This window comes from Podarcis melisellensis (genome assembly GCF_964234715.1).
Source record: "Podarcis melisellensis genome assembly, chromosome: 15".
Taxonomy (NCBI): Eukaryota; Metazoa; Chordata; class Lepidosauria; order Squamata; family Lacertidae; genus Podarcis; species Podarcis melisellensis.
The window spans coordinates 9,047,378-9,060,950 of record NC_138532.1 but is presented as its reverse complement, the minus strand read 5'-3'; the positions used below and the strand labels follow the sequence as shown (position 1 = coordinate 9,060,950).

At 41.6% G+C, this 13,573-nt stretch overlaps 1 protein-coding gene and 1 long non-coding RNA gene across 2 annotated transcripts in view; both read right to left on the bottom strand.

The window, feature by feature from the left end:
* LOC309358302 overlaps nt 1-13,573 on the bottom strand; it is a 281,197-nt gene that overhangs the window by 187,138 nt on the left and 80,486 nt on the right. The window lies entirely within an intron of this gene.
* The window catches only part of KCNU1 (potassium calcium-activated channel subfamily U member 1), a 90,323-nt gene that overhangs the window by 5,860 nt on the left and 70,890 nt on the right, over nt 1-13,573 (bottom strand). The window contains exons 23-24 of the mRNA XM_081890864.1: nt 3,690-3,776; nt 1,915-2,036 (exon numbers count right to left, since the gene is read on the bottom strand). Coding sequence (XP_081746990.1) covers nt 1,915-2,036; nt 3,690-3,776 — 209 coding nt within the window. The remainder of the gene's footprint in view (nt 1-1,914; nt 2,037-3,689; nt 3,777-13,573) is intronic.

Here is a 13,573-nt window from a genome sequence, read left to right as displayed (position 1 = left end):
ATTATCATGTTCTCTTGGCCAGGCTTATCTAGCTCAGAGGGAATCAACATTTTACATACTTTGCTGAGCTCTTTAACATATCATGGCTAAACTTTTTTGACATCAAAAGGATTTCATTTACATACTTGGCTTAATTAATCGGATTTATGTGTCACCTGCATTTTATTTGCTGAGTTATACACTGTTTGAGTTTGCAGAGTGAAAAGAAAGACAACTAAAGAGAGCTGAATTTCTTTAAGAACATCCCTGCAGTAAATGTGAGTACATTCAAAAGAAGCTTCAGTCTCATTGAAAAGGATCGCACTCCTGCAAAAATCCTAATTCACCTAGACATTACTGATATGCTTAGGCACTGTACATTGATTAAACAGGGTAACAACAACAAAATCAGTCTTGATGTAATTGTATGCATGATTACATCAATATTATTTTGGTGGTATTTTACCCATGCTCAAGAAGTGCATATGCACAACTGTAAAAACTGTGCACACACCAATGTTCAAGATTAGTTTTGGGCAGTCTTTGGGCCCTGAAAATGTTAAGAAATTTGCACATGCTCTAATTCCAGAATGAACTTTAGAAATTCCTCCACTTAACACCACAATTCAGGAATAGAATGCACGACAGAGGCAAGTTATGAAACAGCAAAGCAATGAAATCAGTGAAATCTACTCAAACCTGGCTTTAAGATTTTTTGGATAATTGGTTACATATTCACACAACTTTGTTATCTAGTGCTAACTATCATTAGTACAACATTGGCCTATCTCTAAAGTCAAATTAGGGTGGATTTGTATAGTATTCTGAGTGAGTGAATTTGCATTTCTTATTGTGTCCAACTCCATTCCTAAGTCCATTCCAGGAATCTAGAGATGTCACCAGGTTGTGCTTGCATCCTCTGGGACCTTTCAGGAACCAAAGAAAACTATCCTACACGATGTGAAAAATCTTATAGCCACACAAGAAAAGATCTAACATTATACGGAGGCTCCCTGAGCTGCTCTAGACTTCAATGTACACGTCCAGAGGTTTTGTCTATTGCAGAAGAAGCTGTCCATTGTTGAACATGGTAGAGCTCTGGCTTTATATACTTACAGGAATACACTGCACCCTGGGCCCAATCTAGAAATAGTTCTGCCAAAATAAACCCTGCTCCTATAAACCCTAGTTATACATTCCACCAAATTTCAGAAAAGTAATTCCTGGCTTTAATGTGAAATAAATGCATGTTTTAGGTTAGAAGTGCATAATACATTTTGTAAACAAAGCAAACATGGACAGCAAGTCAAACTGCATCTCTGCCCATAGTAGAACTTTGCTGGAAGAGGTTAACAATTCAGTGGAGAATCATGCTTAACCATTTCTTTTTTTTTTTTAAATAACATTTTTATTGGATTTTCACATTTTTTAAAGACACACACACACAAAAAAAGGACAAAGACAAAACATGTATAATTTCATATCCTTACTTTCTTAACCCTCTTTCCCTGACTTCCCCCCACCCCCCCATACATCCCAATTTCCATAATTAGTTCAGCAAGTTCTTATCCCTCCTTTTAACCTATTCTTGTTATGTTTAAACTTGATTCTTTTTGTTAGGCCAAATTTTGCTTATCCCATTCTCTTATATACAGTAAATCCTTTTTCTAAGATCGACCTAGATTCTCATTCCACAAATTTCCCCTTTTTTATATTAAAGTATAAGTCAAAATAACCAAACACAAAAGTCATAAATTTTCCAAATTCTGCTCTCCCCCTCCCTCCCTACCCCGGTTTTCGTCCCTTCCCAAATAAACGTCCACCCATACAGTTCCTAGCCCGGATTCCTCATGCTTAACCATTTCTACCCAGCAGTCTTCTAGAGATGGGTGATTTAATATGAAACTCAAGTTGGAAGGTCTAGAAGGGACTTACAGTGCACATTACAGCATCCAAAAAGCTGTCAGAAAATACTGTTCCTCTGGATATCTGTTGTATTCCATAAACAGATTCATTTGTGTTGCTCTGTTCAAAGAATTGTGCATTGGAGGCAATCTCTGAAAGAGGACAAAGCAATAGCAGAAGCTCAACCGCTTGCAAACACCAAGGTTGTATATAATCAATAGAAATTATCATAATTAAACTCAACAATTTCCTGTGCTGTAAAATAATGGAAATAATGTGAGAGAAAGGAAGGAGTGGTTGCTTTAATGGACTTGTATGACCAAATTATTTACTGAGGCCAGGAGTTGAGCTCAATCAAGAAATGAGCTCTTGTGACAATAAATAATGGTGATGATTATCAGTAAGCAAGCAAGCTAGATGCATTTATAACTTGGTGGCACTTGATTAATTATATTATGATAGATCAGAAGTCTTTTAGGCTTTGTGACAAGGCTGAGTAGACTCACCTGGTTTGTGAAAACAAACAAGTCAACATTTAATTACATTTCCCCTACCACTCATGCCCATATTTACCATATTTTTTGCTCCATAAGACTCACTTTTTCCCTCCTAGAAAGTAAGGGGAAATGTGTGTGCATCTTATGGAGCGAATGCAGGCTGCGCAGCTATCCCAGAAGCCAGAACAGCAAGAGGGATCGCTGCACCACGAAAGCAGCGATCCCTCTTGCTGTTCTGGCTTCTGGGATTCAGAATAATTTTTTTCCCTTGTTTTCCTCCTCCAAAAACTAGGTGTGTCTTATGGTCTGGTGCATCTTATAGAGCAAAAAATATGGTATATTAATACAGTGGAAGATGCAGGCCAAAAATATTTGGAAAGCAATATTTGGAAAGTAAGTAAAGTTACTTAAGTAAAAATAGTTAAAATAAGAAAGATGTTCTCAGTTGAGATAATCATTACTGTGGCAGAAAAGCCACCATAAAGTGACTTTTTAAACCTGCATTTTTCATATAAGAACATTGTGAATGCTTCTGATATCTCAGGAGACCTTGACTATTCCAAATCCCTCACTGCCAGGCCTCCACTGCCCCCAGCCTTCCCAGAAACCAAATCCCTCAATTATTGCATTTCATCCCTTTCTTTTCCCCAAAGGCGATCTTCCTTGAGCAGCAACTGAATGTGGAGAGTGAAGGGCTGCTCCTCAGGTCTTGAATGGACCCCTACACCTTCACAGCCCAAAAGTATCTTGAGGACCCAGTTGCTCCTGGGGAAAGTAACTATTTGGGGAAAGAATGGAGGAATATTTCAACAGACTGAGCTTCTGTATAAGCCTAACCCAAATTCAAAGTGGTTTTGGCTTGGAACATAAAAAGTTTGTTATTTCCAAAGTGGAGGTGCTGTTTTCAACCACCTCCAATTCTGAAATCCAGCCGCATCAGTAGTTTTAATCATTACAAACTGTCAAAAGATCCAAGAACGGTGACTGAAAGGAATAGATGCTCACCAAAACTTAAAAGCACTTTCAAATCCTCCAGAAACATCCATGTGGATGTTGCAGGGATGGAAAAAAAGTTTTGCTTTAGTTTCATGCTGAGTCTTTGTAACACTTTGTTACATATATTCTCCTTATAAGCTATTGAGACTTCTTCAAAGCCTGTGAATTAACATTTAAGTCAAATCTTTTTTATGTTCCTTGGACACGGCATGCTGTCATTTTCTGTCTTTGAATTCTAAAGAGGTTTCAGGAGTAAATAAATAATGCATCAGGCATAACACTGGTGAAATTTGTTCCCAAAGAAGAACTTACTCAGCTCAGTGATGATGGGAGTCCGTTTGGAAAGGATGGGCACTGATGGACTATCAATTGTTCCCTGACTGATTTCCATTCGAGCAACTTTCAGTAACAATGCAGGCAAAAGAAAGAAGAAGAGAAAGTCAGGGATCAAAGAGCTAAATTTTGAGACTGCCCAAAAGTGCTTATTGTATATTATTGTAACTATAAAAGGCACCTCTGTTTATTGAATGCTGTTCTCCCCAAGCTCCATTATCTTGAAAGATTTGAGATATTTACTTGAAAGCTCTTCCTGGAGCTATTTATTGTCATCAGATATCAGTCAGTCAAACCAGTGGTCCTGAAGCTGTAAATGAAGTCAATCCTAAATTCCATAATTCCTCTTCTCTACTAGCTTTCCAGAGACGGTACAAAGTAATAAGATCCCTGCTGGATCAGACCAAAGCCCATCTAGTCCCACATTGGTTATATCCAACTATGTTCTACTCACAGTACATCTAGTGAAATTAATGAACCAAAGTTTGTCATATCAATTAGCTTCAATGGAGTAGGACTAGTGTTGGATACAACCAAGAGTGGTCAACTGGATTCCTATAGGAAGTCCCCAAGCAAGACCTGGGTGCAACAACAGTTTTCCCATGCACAATTTCCTAGCGACTGCTATGTAGAGGTATAATGCCTCCAATAGTGGCGGCATCTTTTTTATATGGCTTGCAGCTCAGCTGATGAGTTGCTTCAGTGCTGCTTAGATCCTGTGTGCTTTGCAATTTTTCTCCTAACTGTTTTAGTTATCCCTCAGTGTTGCCTTGAGCATATGGGAAGGCTGCTCAACAAATAGATTTAGCAGGACATCAGTTGAATTTATCTTTGTTATATTAATTGTTCAATGAAGACCAAAGCCAGTCTGCAAGAGACATCTTTCAGTGTGCATGTGTGTCTACGTCCGTCAGTATGCTTGTGTGTATTGTCAGCACCCATCTATCTCAAGAGACAATGGAGTGCGCCTCAGTCCAAAGCTGTAGCCATTTAAGGGTTGTGAGTCATCCCAGAGCCATCCCCACTGCCCTGCCTGTAAAAAAGTGACTTTTTCTCATGCAGGCCCACAGTATTCTTCCCAATTGCTCACTTAAACCTCCATCTGCACTTTATATTTTAGGGTGCTAAAAGTTTTAAGAGGAAACCCCTACTCCCCTCACAAGGCTATGATACAAAAAGGGATTTAATATCAATCTCTTTTCCCAGGGAACTCTGGGAAATGTGGCTCTCTGAGCATAACAGGGGTCTCTTAACAACTCTCAGCACTATTAACAAACTACACTTCCCTACACTTCCCATGATTTTTTGGCATAATATTTATTTATATGCAGCGTGAACACAAGACTTTAGACATAAACTTGCTGGCTCCCATTTCCCATGTTTCTGGTCAGTGACTACAAAGCCATTAGAATAACCTGTGGGAACTAGGGGTATTGGTGTTCATTTCAAATTACATACACACACCTGAAAAAAGACCCAATTTATGATATAAGAACAGTTTCAGTTTAAAGGATTGGTACAATCTGATTGCAGATTGTGACATAAAAAATACACAGCCCTGTTTATTTGGTGGCAGACAAGTAAAATAAAGCAAGAATTAACCCCCACCATTTCTCGATTTAAACCCAGGAAAGCATTAGCTGTATTTTCTTCTCCCTCCCATATGCTAATGAAGAAAACAAGGTCACACTACCAAGGTGGAAATAAATTGGATTAAAAATGGAATTGGCTGTATAAGCAGGAATTTGGGTGGTATTAAACTTGTTGGTGGGATATTTTTGTCACGAGATAAAGGAATTATAAAATAGATTTTGGAGTGCACATAGACGAATACAATCCTACAGGATTCAAGGGGGGCACACCTTTGTGCAGCAGTTAATCCAATTTCAAAGTCAATGAGGCCTATAGTAGTCACTCAGCAAGTTGTTAAAAAAAACAGACCGGGAAGATGAAAATGTTTTCAAAGTGCTATAAGAGGCGCCTGTCTAAGACAATGAAATCTTCAAAGTCTTAGAGAGCAGATCCACGCTGTTGAATATTATCAATTAAGTATCATATACCTTATCTGTAGGTACTTTACTGTAGGTATTTTATTGACTTCATTTCAGTTATTTGAGAATATCTAGGTAACAGATCAAAGTCACACTCTGGTGCAGTGATGGGACGAAACATCACTGCTAATACAAATATATCACTGGAAAGTTACGGGGGCAGTATAATTAATTTGCCATATTGCTAAAGGAAGGTTTGTGCAACTGAGTTGTTCGATAGCTTTTTTGAGGTTTCACTCAAAATGGCCACTGCCCTGTATTCCAGCCACAGCCTCCAAGCCATCTTCAAGGGCAGACCCCAATGCTAGGTGGCAGCCAGGTTCTGCTGCCTATGAAGGTATGTGAGCTTGGCAGGCAGCACAGCGTCCTGTAGGCGGATTTGCAAGACCTGGCAGAAGCCATATGCTGCCTTTGCCAACTAAGGGCATGGCGCAAGCTGGACAAGGCAGTCCCACAACAGAGGGCCAGGTGGCAAAATGTGATAATGAGTGCATTACATTCATATAACATGTAGGTGACCAGAGCATGGATTACTATGTCCAAGCTATCTTTAACTAGGGAATGGCTAACCAAAACTGGAAACAGTCACTCTAGACCAGTATTGGTAGCAGCTCTCCAGGGTCTTGCACTTTCTCTGCCACTGGATTATTTTAACCTGCTGTGCCAGAAATTGAACTTGCAACATTCTGCATGAGAAGCATATGCTAAACAACAGTTCCTTCCATAGGAGGGGGCAGATAGAAAAGGCCTGAAAGAAGGGGCAAAATGCAGCAAGTGAAAGGATAGAGAAAGAAGTTGTTACATGAGGAGGACCACGTTCCTGCCACTCACTACCTGGCCTAGGCTGGGGCCTGACAGGCCATATAAGAACTGCTGCTGTGGCTGCTGTCCAGCAAGGACTGGGGTATTCTGAGGGAAGTTTTGTTGGGAGTTGTCAGAGCTGCCTCCAGGTCCCAGCTCACAGAGGACCAACGCTAGCCGGTAGTAATGTACAAAAGTCTTTATTGAGGTTCAGTTTCCATTTACAAGCCGCAGCGTGCAGCCCTACGTCTAGACGCTAGATCGGCGAAGCCCCGTCTGAGTCTCCACCCCCTGTACACCAGTTTAAGACTCTCGCTTTACTCCACCTTTTCCGTCTCTCCTTTCTCCTCTGGGTCCTTCTGCCCCCCCTGTGTCTCATCCTTCCTGGACTCTTCTGACGCTGATCCCCCGGACTCCTGTCCCTCCTTTCGGCGGGCTTTAGGACCTGGCTCCCTACCCGGGCTACCCACTGTGCCGCTCGCCTGTACATTTGAACTTGGCGCGCGCGCCCAGCTTCCAACCTTCCTCTCAACCGTTTCCTCTCTCTCGGATGAAGGCGTGGCCAATCCTGACTCATCTCCTCCCGCTGGCGGTGAGCAGCCTGATCCCGATACCTGGGACTCCTCCCCCCTACTGCTCTCTGGTGGGGAAGCTGGTCCTGATTTCCAACTGCTGCTCTCTGAGTCCCCTCTGGTCCCTTCTTCCTGGGGTGTTCCCCTAGGCAACCCCCTTGCTCTGACCATGGGAACCCCTTTCTGTGAGTCTTCCGATTCGCTGGAAAGACTCAGAGACCTCGGACCACTGTCATCGCTTACGTTCCCTTCGGATTCCTCCCCTTCGCTCTCCATTTCCTCCCTCTCCTGTGCCTCTGCTCCTGAGTCCCTGACAGGAGTTTTTGCTGATGTCACTGATATTAACTTTTTGTATTTTTATTTCTACAGTTGTACCTCCGCTTACGTATCCCTCTGGATATGTAAACTTTGGGATGCGAACGTGGCAAACCCAGAAGTATTTTTCTGGGTTTCATCGCGTGCGAATGCGCAGAAGTGCTAAACCATGGCATGCACATGTGCAGAAGCGGCACCTCCGGTTGCAAATTCCTTGGGATGCAGCCGGACCCCCGGAACGGATCCCCTTCTCAACCAAAGATACCACTGTATGTGGAAATTGTTCAGTTTGGTTATGTAGTTTTTAATGCATTTTATTTATTTTTATGAATACTTTGCTATGTTTGTAATTATGTAAATCTTTTCATATTGAAAGCCGTTTAACTGTGGAAAGGCAGCATACAAATAAAAAATGATGATGATGATGATGAACGTAGGAGGGGCCAAGATGGGGCAAAGTCACCTGGAATCGGGGAAGAGAATCTGAGGCTATTGCCCACTTTGTCACCTGCAATCTATCTTTTTGGCTGCTACCATCTCCATCTCCACTGCTTGATGGACACTTCTCTGATTTCTAGATTAATGGTCCTTTCTTCTCACACAGCATAAGATTTAATGGAGGGAGAGAGAAAACCACAAGGCATTATTTTGACTGAATGTGGCTATGATGATAAGGAAAACTGTGTATTAAGATTTCAGTGACATGGTTAAAGTGGTTATGGTGGGGGAGGACATGTGACTCTGTGTGTGTGTGTGTGTGTGTGTGCGTGTCTCTGTCTGTCTGTCTGTCTGTCGGTCTGTCTGTGTGACACTCCATTGCTCATGCTTTTATGAAAGGTATTTCTAAAAAATATTTCTAAAATATATACGTTTTAAAGGGAGGAGGAGAAGGAGGGTTCTGTAATGCCCTATTGAGGTTATTGGAGGGCATCAGTGGAGCTGGATCTGACTTCTGGCCTTGGCCCCTTTTACCCCAAACTTGGGAGGGTGTTTGCACAAAAGCCAGAGAAGAAGAAGAAGAAGAAGAAGAAGAAGAAGAAGAAGAAGACGACGACAACGATGGAGACAACGATGGAGACAGAATGGTGATGCATCATATTTCAGAAACAAGGCCAGGTAAGTGAGACAGGTAACTATCCATGGTGGAAAACATGCCTTGAATGCAAAAGGCCTCAGGATTGATCCTTGGCATCCCCAGCTGAGTCTCAGGGGATGGAAAAGACCCTTCTCTGTCTGAGACCCTGGAGAGCTTCTGCCAGGTTGATGAGACAATCCTTGGCTACATACACAAATCATCTGACCAGATATTAGGAAGCTCCATGTTACAAAGAAGCTCCTTTAATAAGGAAGCTCCATACAACTCCAAAAACTGGTGGAGAAAAATCAAATGAGAATTCCAGCAGTGCACCTATTCAGATGAGACAGTTTTTTTTATTTTAATATGAAGGTAGCCATGCCCTGGCTACAGTTTCCTTATGTCAATATTTTTGCTCCCCAGGAGTACACAGCCCTATACCTGAAATCTCTCATCTTGGCAGGCTGCTATTACAAAAGATTACTTAATTGCACATTTCTACTGTATGTTTGGATTGTAGCAGCATATTAAGCTGTCAGGCTTAATTATTGTTGTATGTTTAGATTATGCCACAGATTATTTAGTTCAGTACCTAGGTTTGCCAACCTGTTTGTGATGGAACATGACAGGATACTAATTACAGCAATGCTGAGAAATCTATTCCCCCCCCCCCATCGGAAACAATGTCATGTTTCCACCCCTATTAGGAGAGTTCCATACCCCTGTATTTAGATAACAGAAGGTTATCAGCTAACTGAGCCATGTAAGATCTCCCATGAATGAAGTGTGTCTGCCTGAGCTCATTGTGAGTTCTGAAAGGTTTTTACACCGATGAAAAATCTTTAAAGAGAAAGATTTTATAAAGAACTTCAAAACATCAAACAATATTTGCACAACAAGAAAAGATGGTATGAAAGCACAGAACATTTAACAAAAATCTCAGTGTAGCAGCTGAAATAAGTACAAGCACATTTTGAAAGCTTACTATGAATTCCTAAGGAAGTGGAGTTAGTCTTTCATTAGACATCCTAGTCATATGATCCCTCTGAGCTTTCCCAATGAGGAAGAGAAGAAGCCTCAATGAAGTAAGGGACTAAGGCAGGTTGTGGGGAAGCTGTGGCTCTTCAGATGTTGCTAAACTACAACTCCCATCATCCCTGGCCATTGGAGTTGTAGATCGGTAACACCTGGAGGTTCCCCACCCCCACCCCAAAGGTTCCCCACACCTGGGCTAGAATGTCAGAGAGTTTCTCTGAACTGGGATCTAATATTTATACCCTTAAAACCATGAGGTTTGCTAATCATACCTAAGTTGAAAAATATATTTGACATGCAAACTGAGTTATTTGTGTTACAAGCTATGACAAGAAGATGAATATAAGCTTCATTTGTATAGGTAAAGGACCCCTGGATGGTTAAGTCCAGTCCAAGGCGACTATGGGGTTGCGGCACTTGTCTCACTTTCAGGCCTAGGGAACCGACTTTTGTCCACAGACAGCTTTCTGGGTCATGTGGGCAGCATGATTAAACTGCTTCTGGCAGAACAGAACACCATGACAGAAACCAGAGCACACGGAAACACTGTTTATCTTCCTGCTGCAGCGGTACCTATTTATCTTCTGGTGTGCTTTTGAACTGCTAGGTTGGCAGGGGCTGGGACAGAGCAACGGGAGCTCACTCTGTCGGTGGGATTCGAACCGCTGACCTTCTGACTGGCAAGCCCAAGAGGCTCAGTGGTTTAGACCACACGTCCCTGATTCTATTACCCTGTTTGTTTGAACTTTCAAAATATCCTTATTCCAATTTTTGTCTTTTGAAGTTGCCACTGAACAACAAACTGTGTGAAGCTCAGCTTATCACTAAACAATTTCTTGGCTTTAGGTAAGGTCTGTGCCCTACCTGTGATTCTCTCCATATATCTTTTTAAGCTCCAAAGTTATTTCCACTGTACCTACATTGTATCCTGTAAGCAAGCAATATTAATAATACTAGCTGAGACCTAACTAGTTCAGGACCAGGGTTTCTCCAAGACCACATTTCCCTGAATAATCTTCCCAGTCCATTCCCTTCTGTTGGAGGAGAAAACTGTGAAAGATAAAAGTTTAATGTACATAAAATGTACATAAAATGTTATGATTGTATGCACTGAAGAGGGTAGAGTTTTCAGTTTGAGTATTTAGGCTAACTGATAACTCATCCCTGGAAACCCAATCAGCAATCTCTCTCAGCTGAAGATAAAACCAGAGACAACCAACCACTCAGCTGAGCGTTCTTGAAGAAGCAAGTTCCATGCATAGGATATCTTTCTGGGGCCAGAGAGAGGAAAGTTTTTGAACTGTTTTAAGAACTTAAAGAATAGCTGGATCATGTTACCAAATAGTTTGTTTAAGAGCAATGTGTTACTTTGTATTTGCAACATTTATTATGTGACTAGTTTATAGAATCATAGAATCATAGAGTTGGAAGAGACCACCAGGGCCATCAAGTCCAACCCCCTGCCAAGCAGGAAACACCATCAGAGCACTCCTGACATATGGTTGTCAAGCCTCTGCTTAAAGACCTCCAAAGAAGGAGACTCCACCACACTCCTTGGCAGCAAATTCCACTGTCAAACAGCTCTTACTGTCAGGAAGTTCTTGCTAATGTTTAAGTGGAATCTTCTTTCTTGTAGTTTGGATCCATTGCTCCGTGTCCGCTTCTCTGGAGCAGCAGAAAACAACCTTTCTCCCTCCTCTATGTGACATCCTTTTATATATTTGAACATGGCTATCATATCACCCCTTAACCTCCTCTTCTCCAGGCTAAACATGCCCAGCTCCCTTAGCCGTTCCTCATAAGGCATCGTTTCCAGGCCTTTGACCATTTTGGTTGCCCTCCTCTGGACACGTTCCAGTTTGTCAGTGTCCTTCTTGAACTGTGGTGCCCAGAACTGGACACAGTACTCCAGGTGAGGTCTGACCAGAGCAGAATACAGTGGCACTATTACTTCCCTTGAAGTATAACAGTTGGCAGTAAAACTTTTTCTTGCGGTGGAGAGCTCATTCATTTCTACTCTGCACAAGGTCCAGATCAGGGATTCCACTTGCAACAACCCTAACAAAAACTGTGTGTGCCACACAACCTGCCCTGCACCTCATAAGCTAGCCTACTGACCCTACTCCAATGCAGAAGAGTCGACTTCCAGTCAGGTTGGCCTCTGCATTGTGAAATGGAGGGAAATAGCATTTTGTCCTTCATCTTAGGCAACAAAATGCCTTTGGCCAGCCCTGGAGACAGAATGCTGGGATAGGTGGATGGACTTTTGATTTGGACCTATTCCTCTTATTCTCTGTACCATACTCCCTTTCTGTTCCATTTTCCTCCCAGGCAGTATGGAGCCTAGCAGGTGGGAAAAGGTCTTTGACATTTTTTAAAATCACATCTTCTGCTAATGTAGAAATGGTTAAGGCTTGCCCACAAGTCTAGCACCCCCACTGGTTGTTTTTGGCCCCAGAGACATCCAGATCGTAAGTGTGAAGATGTTTCTTGAACATCCGAGCTTCCTCTTCAATGCAACACAGTCTGAACCCCTTAAAATCCCCATTCCTGCTTAGTTATTACCATCTTTTTTTAAAAAAAAGTGCAGACCCATCATTTCCTGATTCCACACACACACACACCCGACTTATTCAAGGGAGTTACATTATGAGTCTACATCACATTCATGACAAAAAAATGCATTTTTGGCAAAGTTTTTGATGTGAAACAAAGAGACTTTATCTACTGTTGCAAAGTTTAAAATAACAACTGAATGGGAACAGCAGGGTGGCAGTATGTCAAAACAACTCAGAAACTGGTCTGTCAGCAGCTGAGAAGAATTGTGTTTAAAAGGCAAGTTTTTAATTGTCTTTATTTTTTATTTTATTTTTTAAAAAACAGATGAGAATCTTCTCAGCCTTACTAAAAAGCACACTAACAGTACAATCCTATGCATATTTATTCTGTTGAATGGGAAAATGTCCACTGAAGGCTGCAATACCATACCGATTTTTCTTGGAGTAAGCCCCATTTAACTAAATAGGATTTACTTCAGAGTAGCCATGCATAGGAGTGCACCACTGATCTAATTTCCAGCTCCTGAAACTTTGCTGGATTCAACACTCAAGAATTGAGTCTGCTGCATTTATTCCCCATCATCTATCACAGTTAACCTTCTCTGTGGGAGACTTTATGGAATATTTTTTTGACAGGAAAATGTCACCTCATGACAATTTTTCTCTGTCATTGCACAGTTAAAGCTTTCTTATGAAGGTGCCCGCACACACTGTCAGTCTTATCGCCCGACTTACAGTACAAAGTGACTTCAAAACTGTGGTAAATTATCCACATGATCATGTGACGATGCCTTCAGAAACAAGTTTCTTCCTTTACCTAGGAAAATAACTACTACTTCCAAGTTATTGGGCTCCCTATTAGATAATATTCCTCCACAACTGGAGCTGATTTCTGCTTGCGCAATAGAGTGTTCACTTCTTTGCCTTCACCCGTGTACACCCTAAATATATTCAGAGCTGGATTTACGTATAAGCTAAACAATCTATAGCTTAGGACTCCACTCTCTTGGAGGCCCCCCAAAAAAATTAAAGGGAAAAAAACCTGGATGTACATTTCCAAAATATAAGATAAAAACAAATAAAACAAAACCTACATACAGCAACAGTGTTTTGTGTTGTGTAGGCGCCTATGACATAAGTAATGCTCCTTGCCTGCTAGCCTGCTCCCTAAAATATCACTGGTTTGCTCATTTCTATATATAGGGTGCCTACATTTTGCATGTGCAAATGGCTTTAGATACCTATTAGGTCCATAAATTACCATACAGCATATATTCAACACAGAAGCAGTGACAATTCGTTGTTGACAAAGGACAGCTGGACATATAAAGGGCCCCATTACCTTCAGTGGCTTAGGACCTCATGAAACCTAAATCTGGCCCTGAATATATTCTAGGGGGTCCCCTAACCCTCTGGAGCTGATGTGAAGAGAAGTCCATGTATCCTCTTTCCCTTT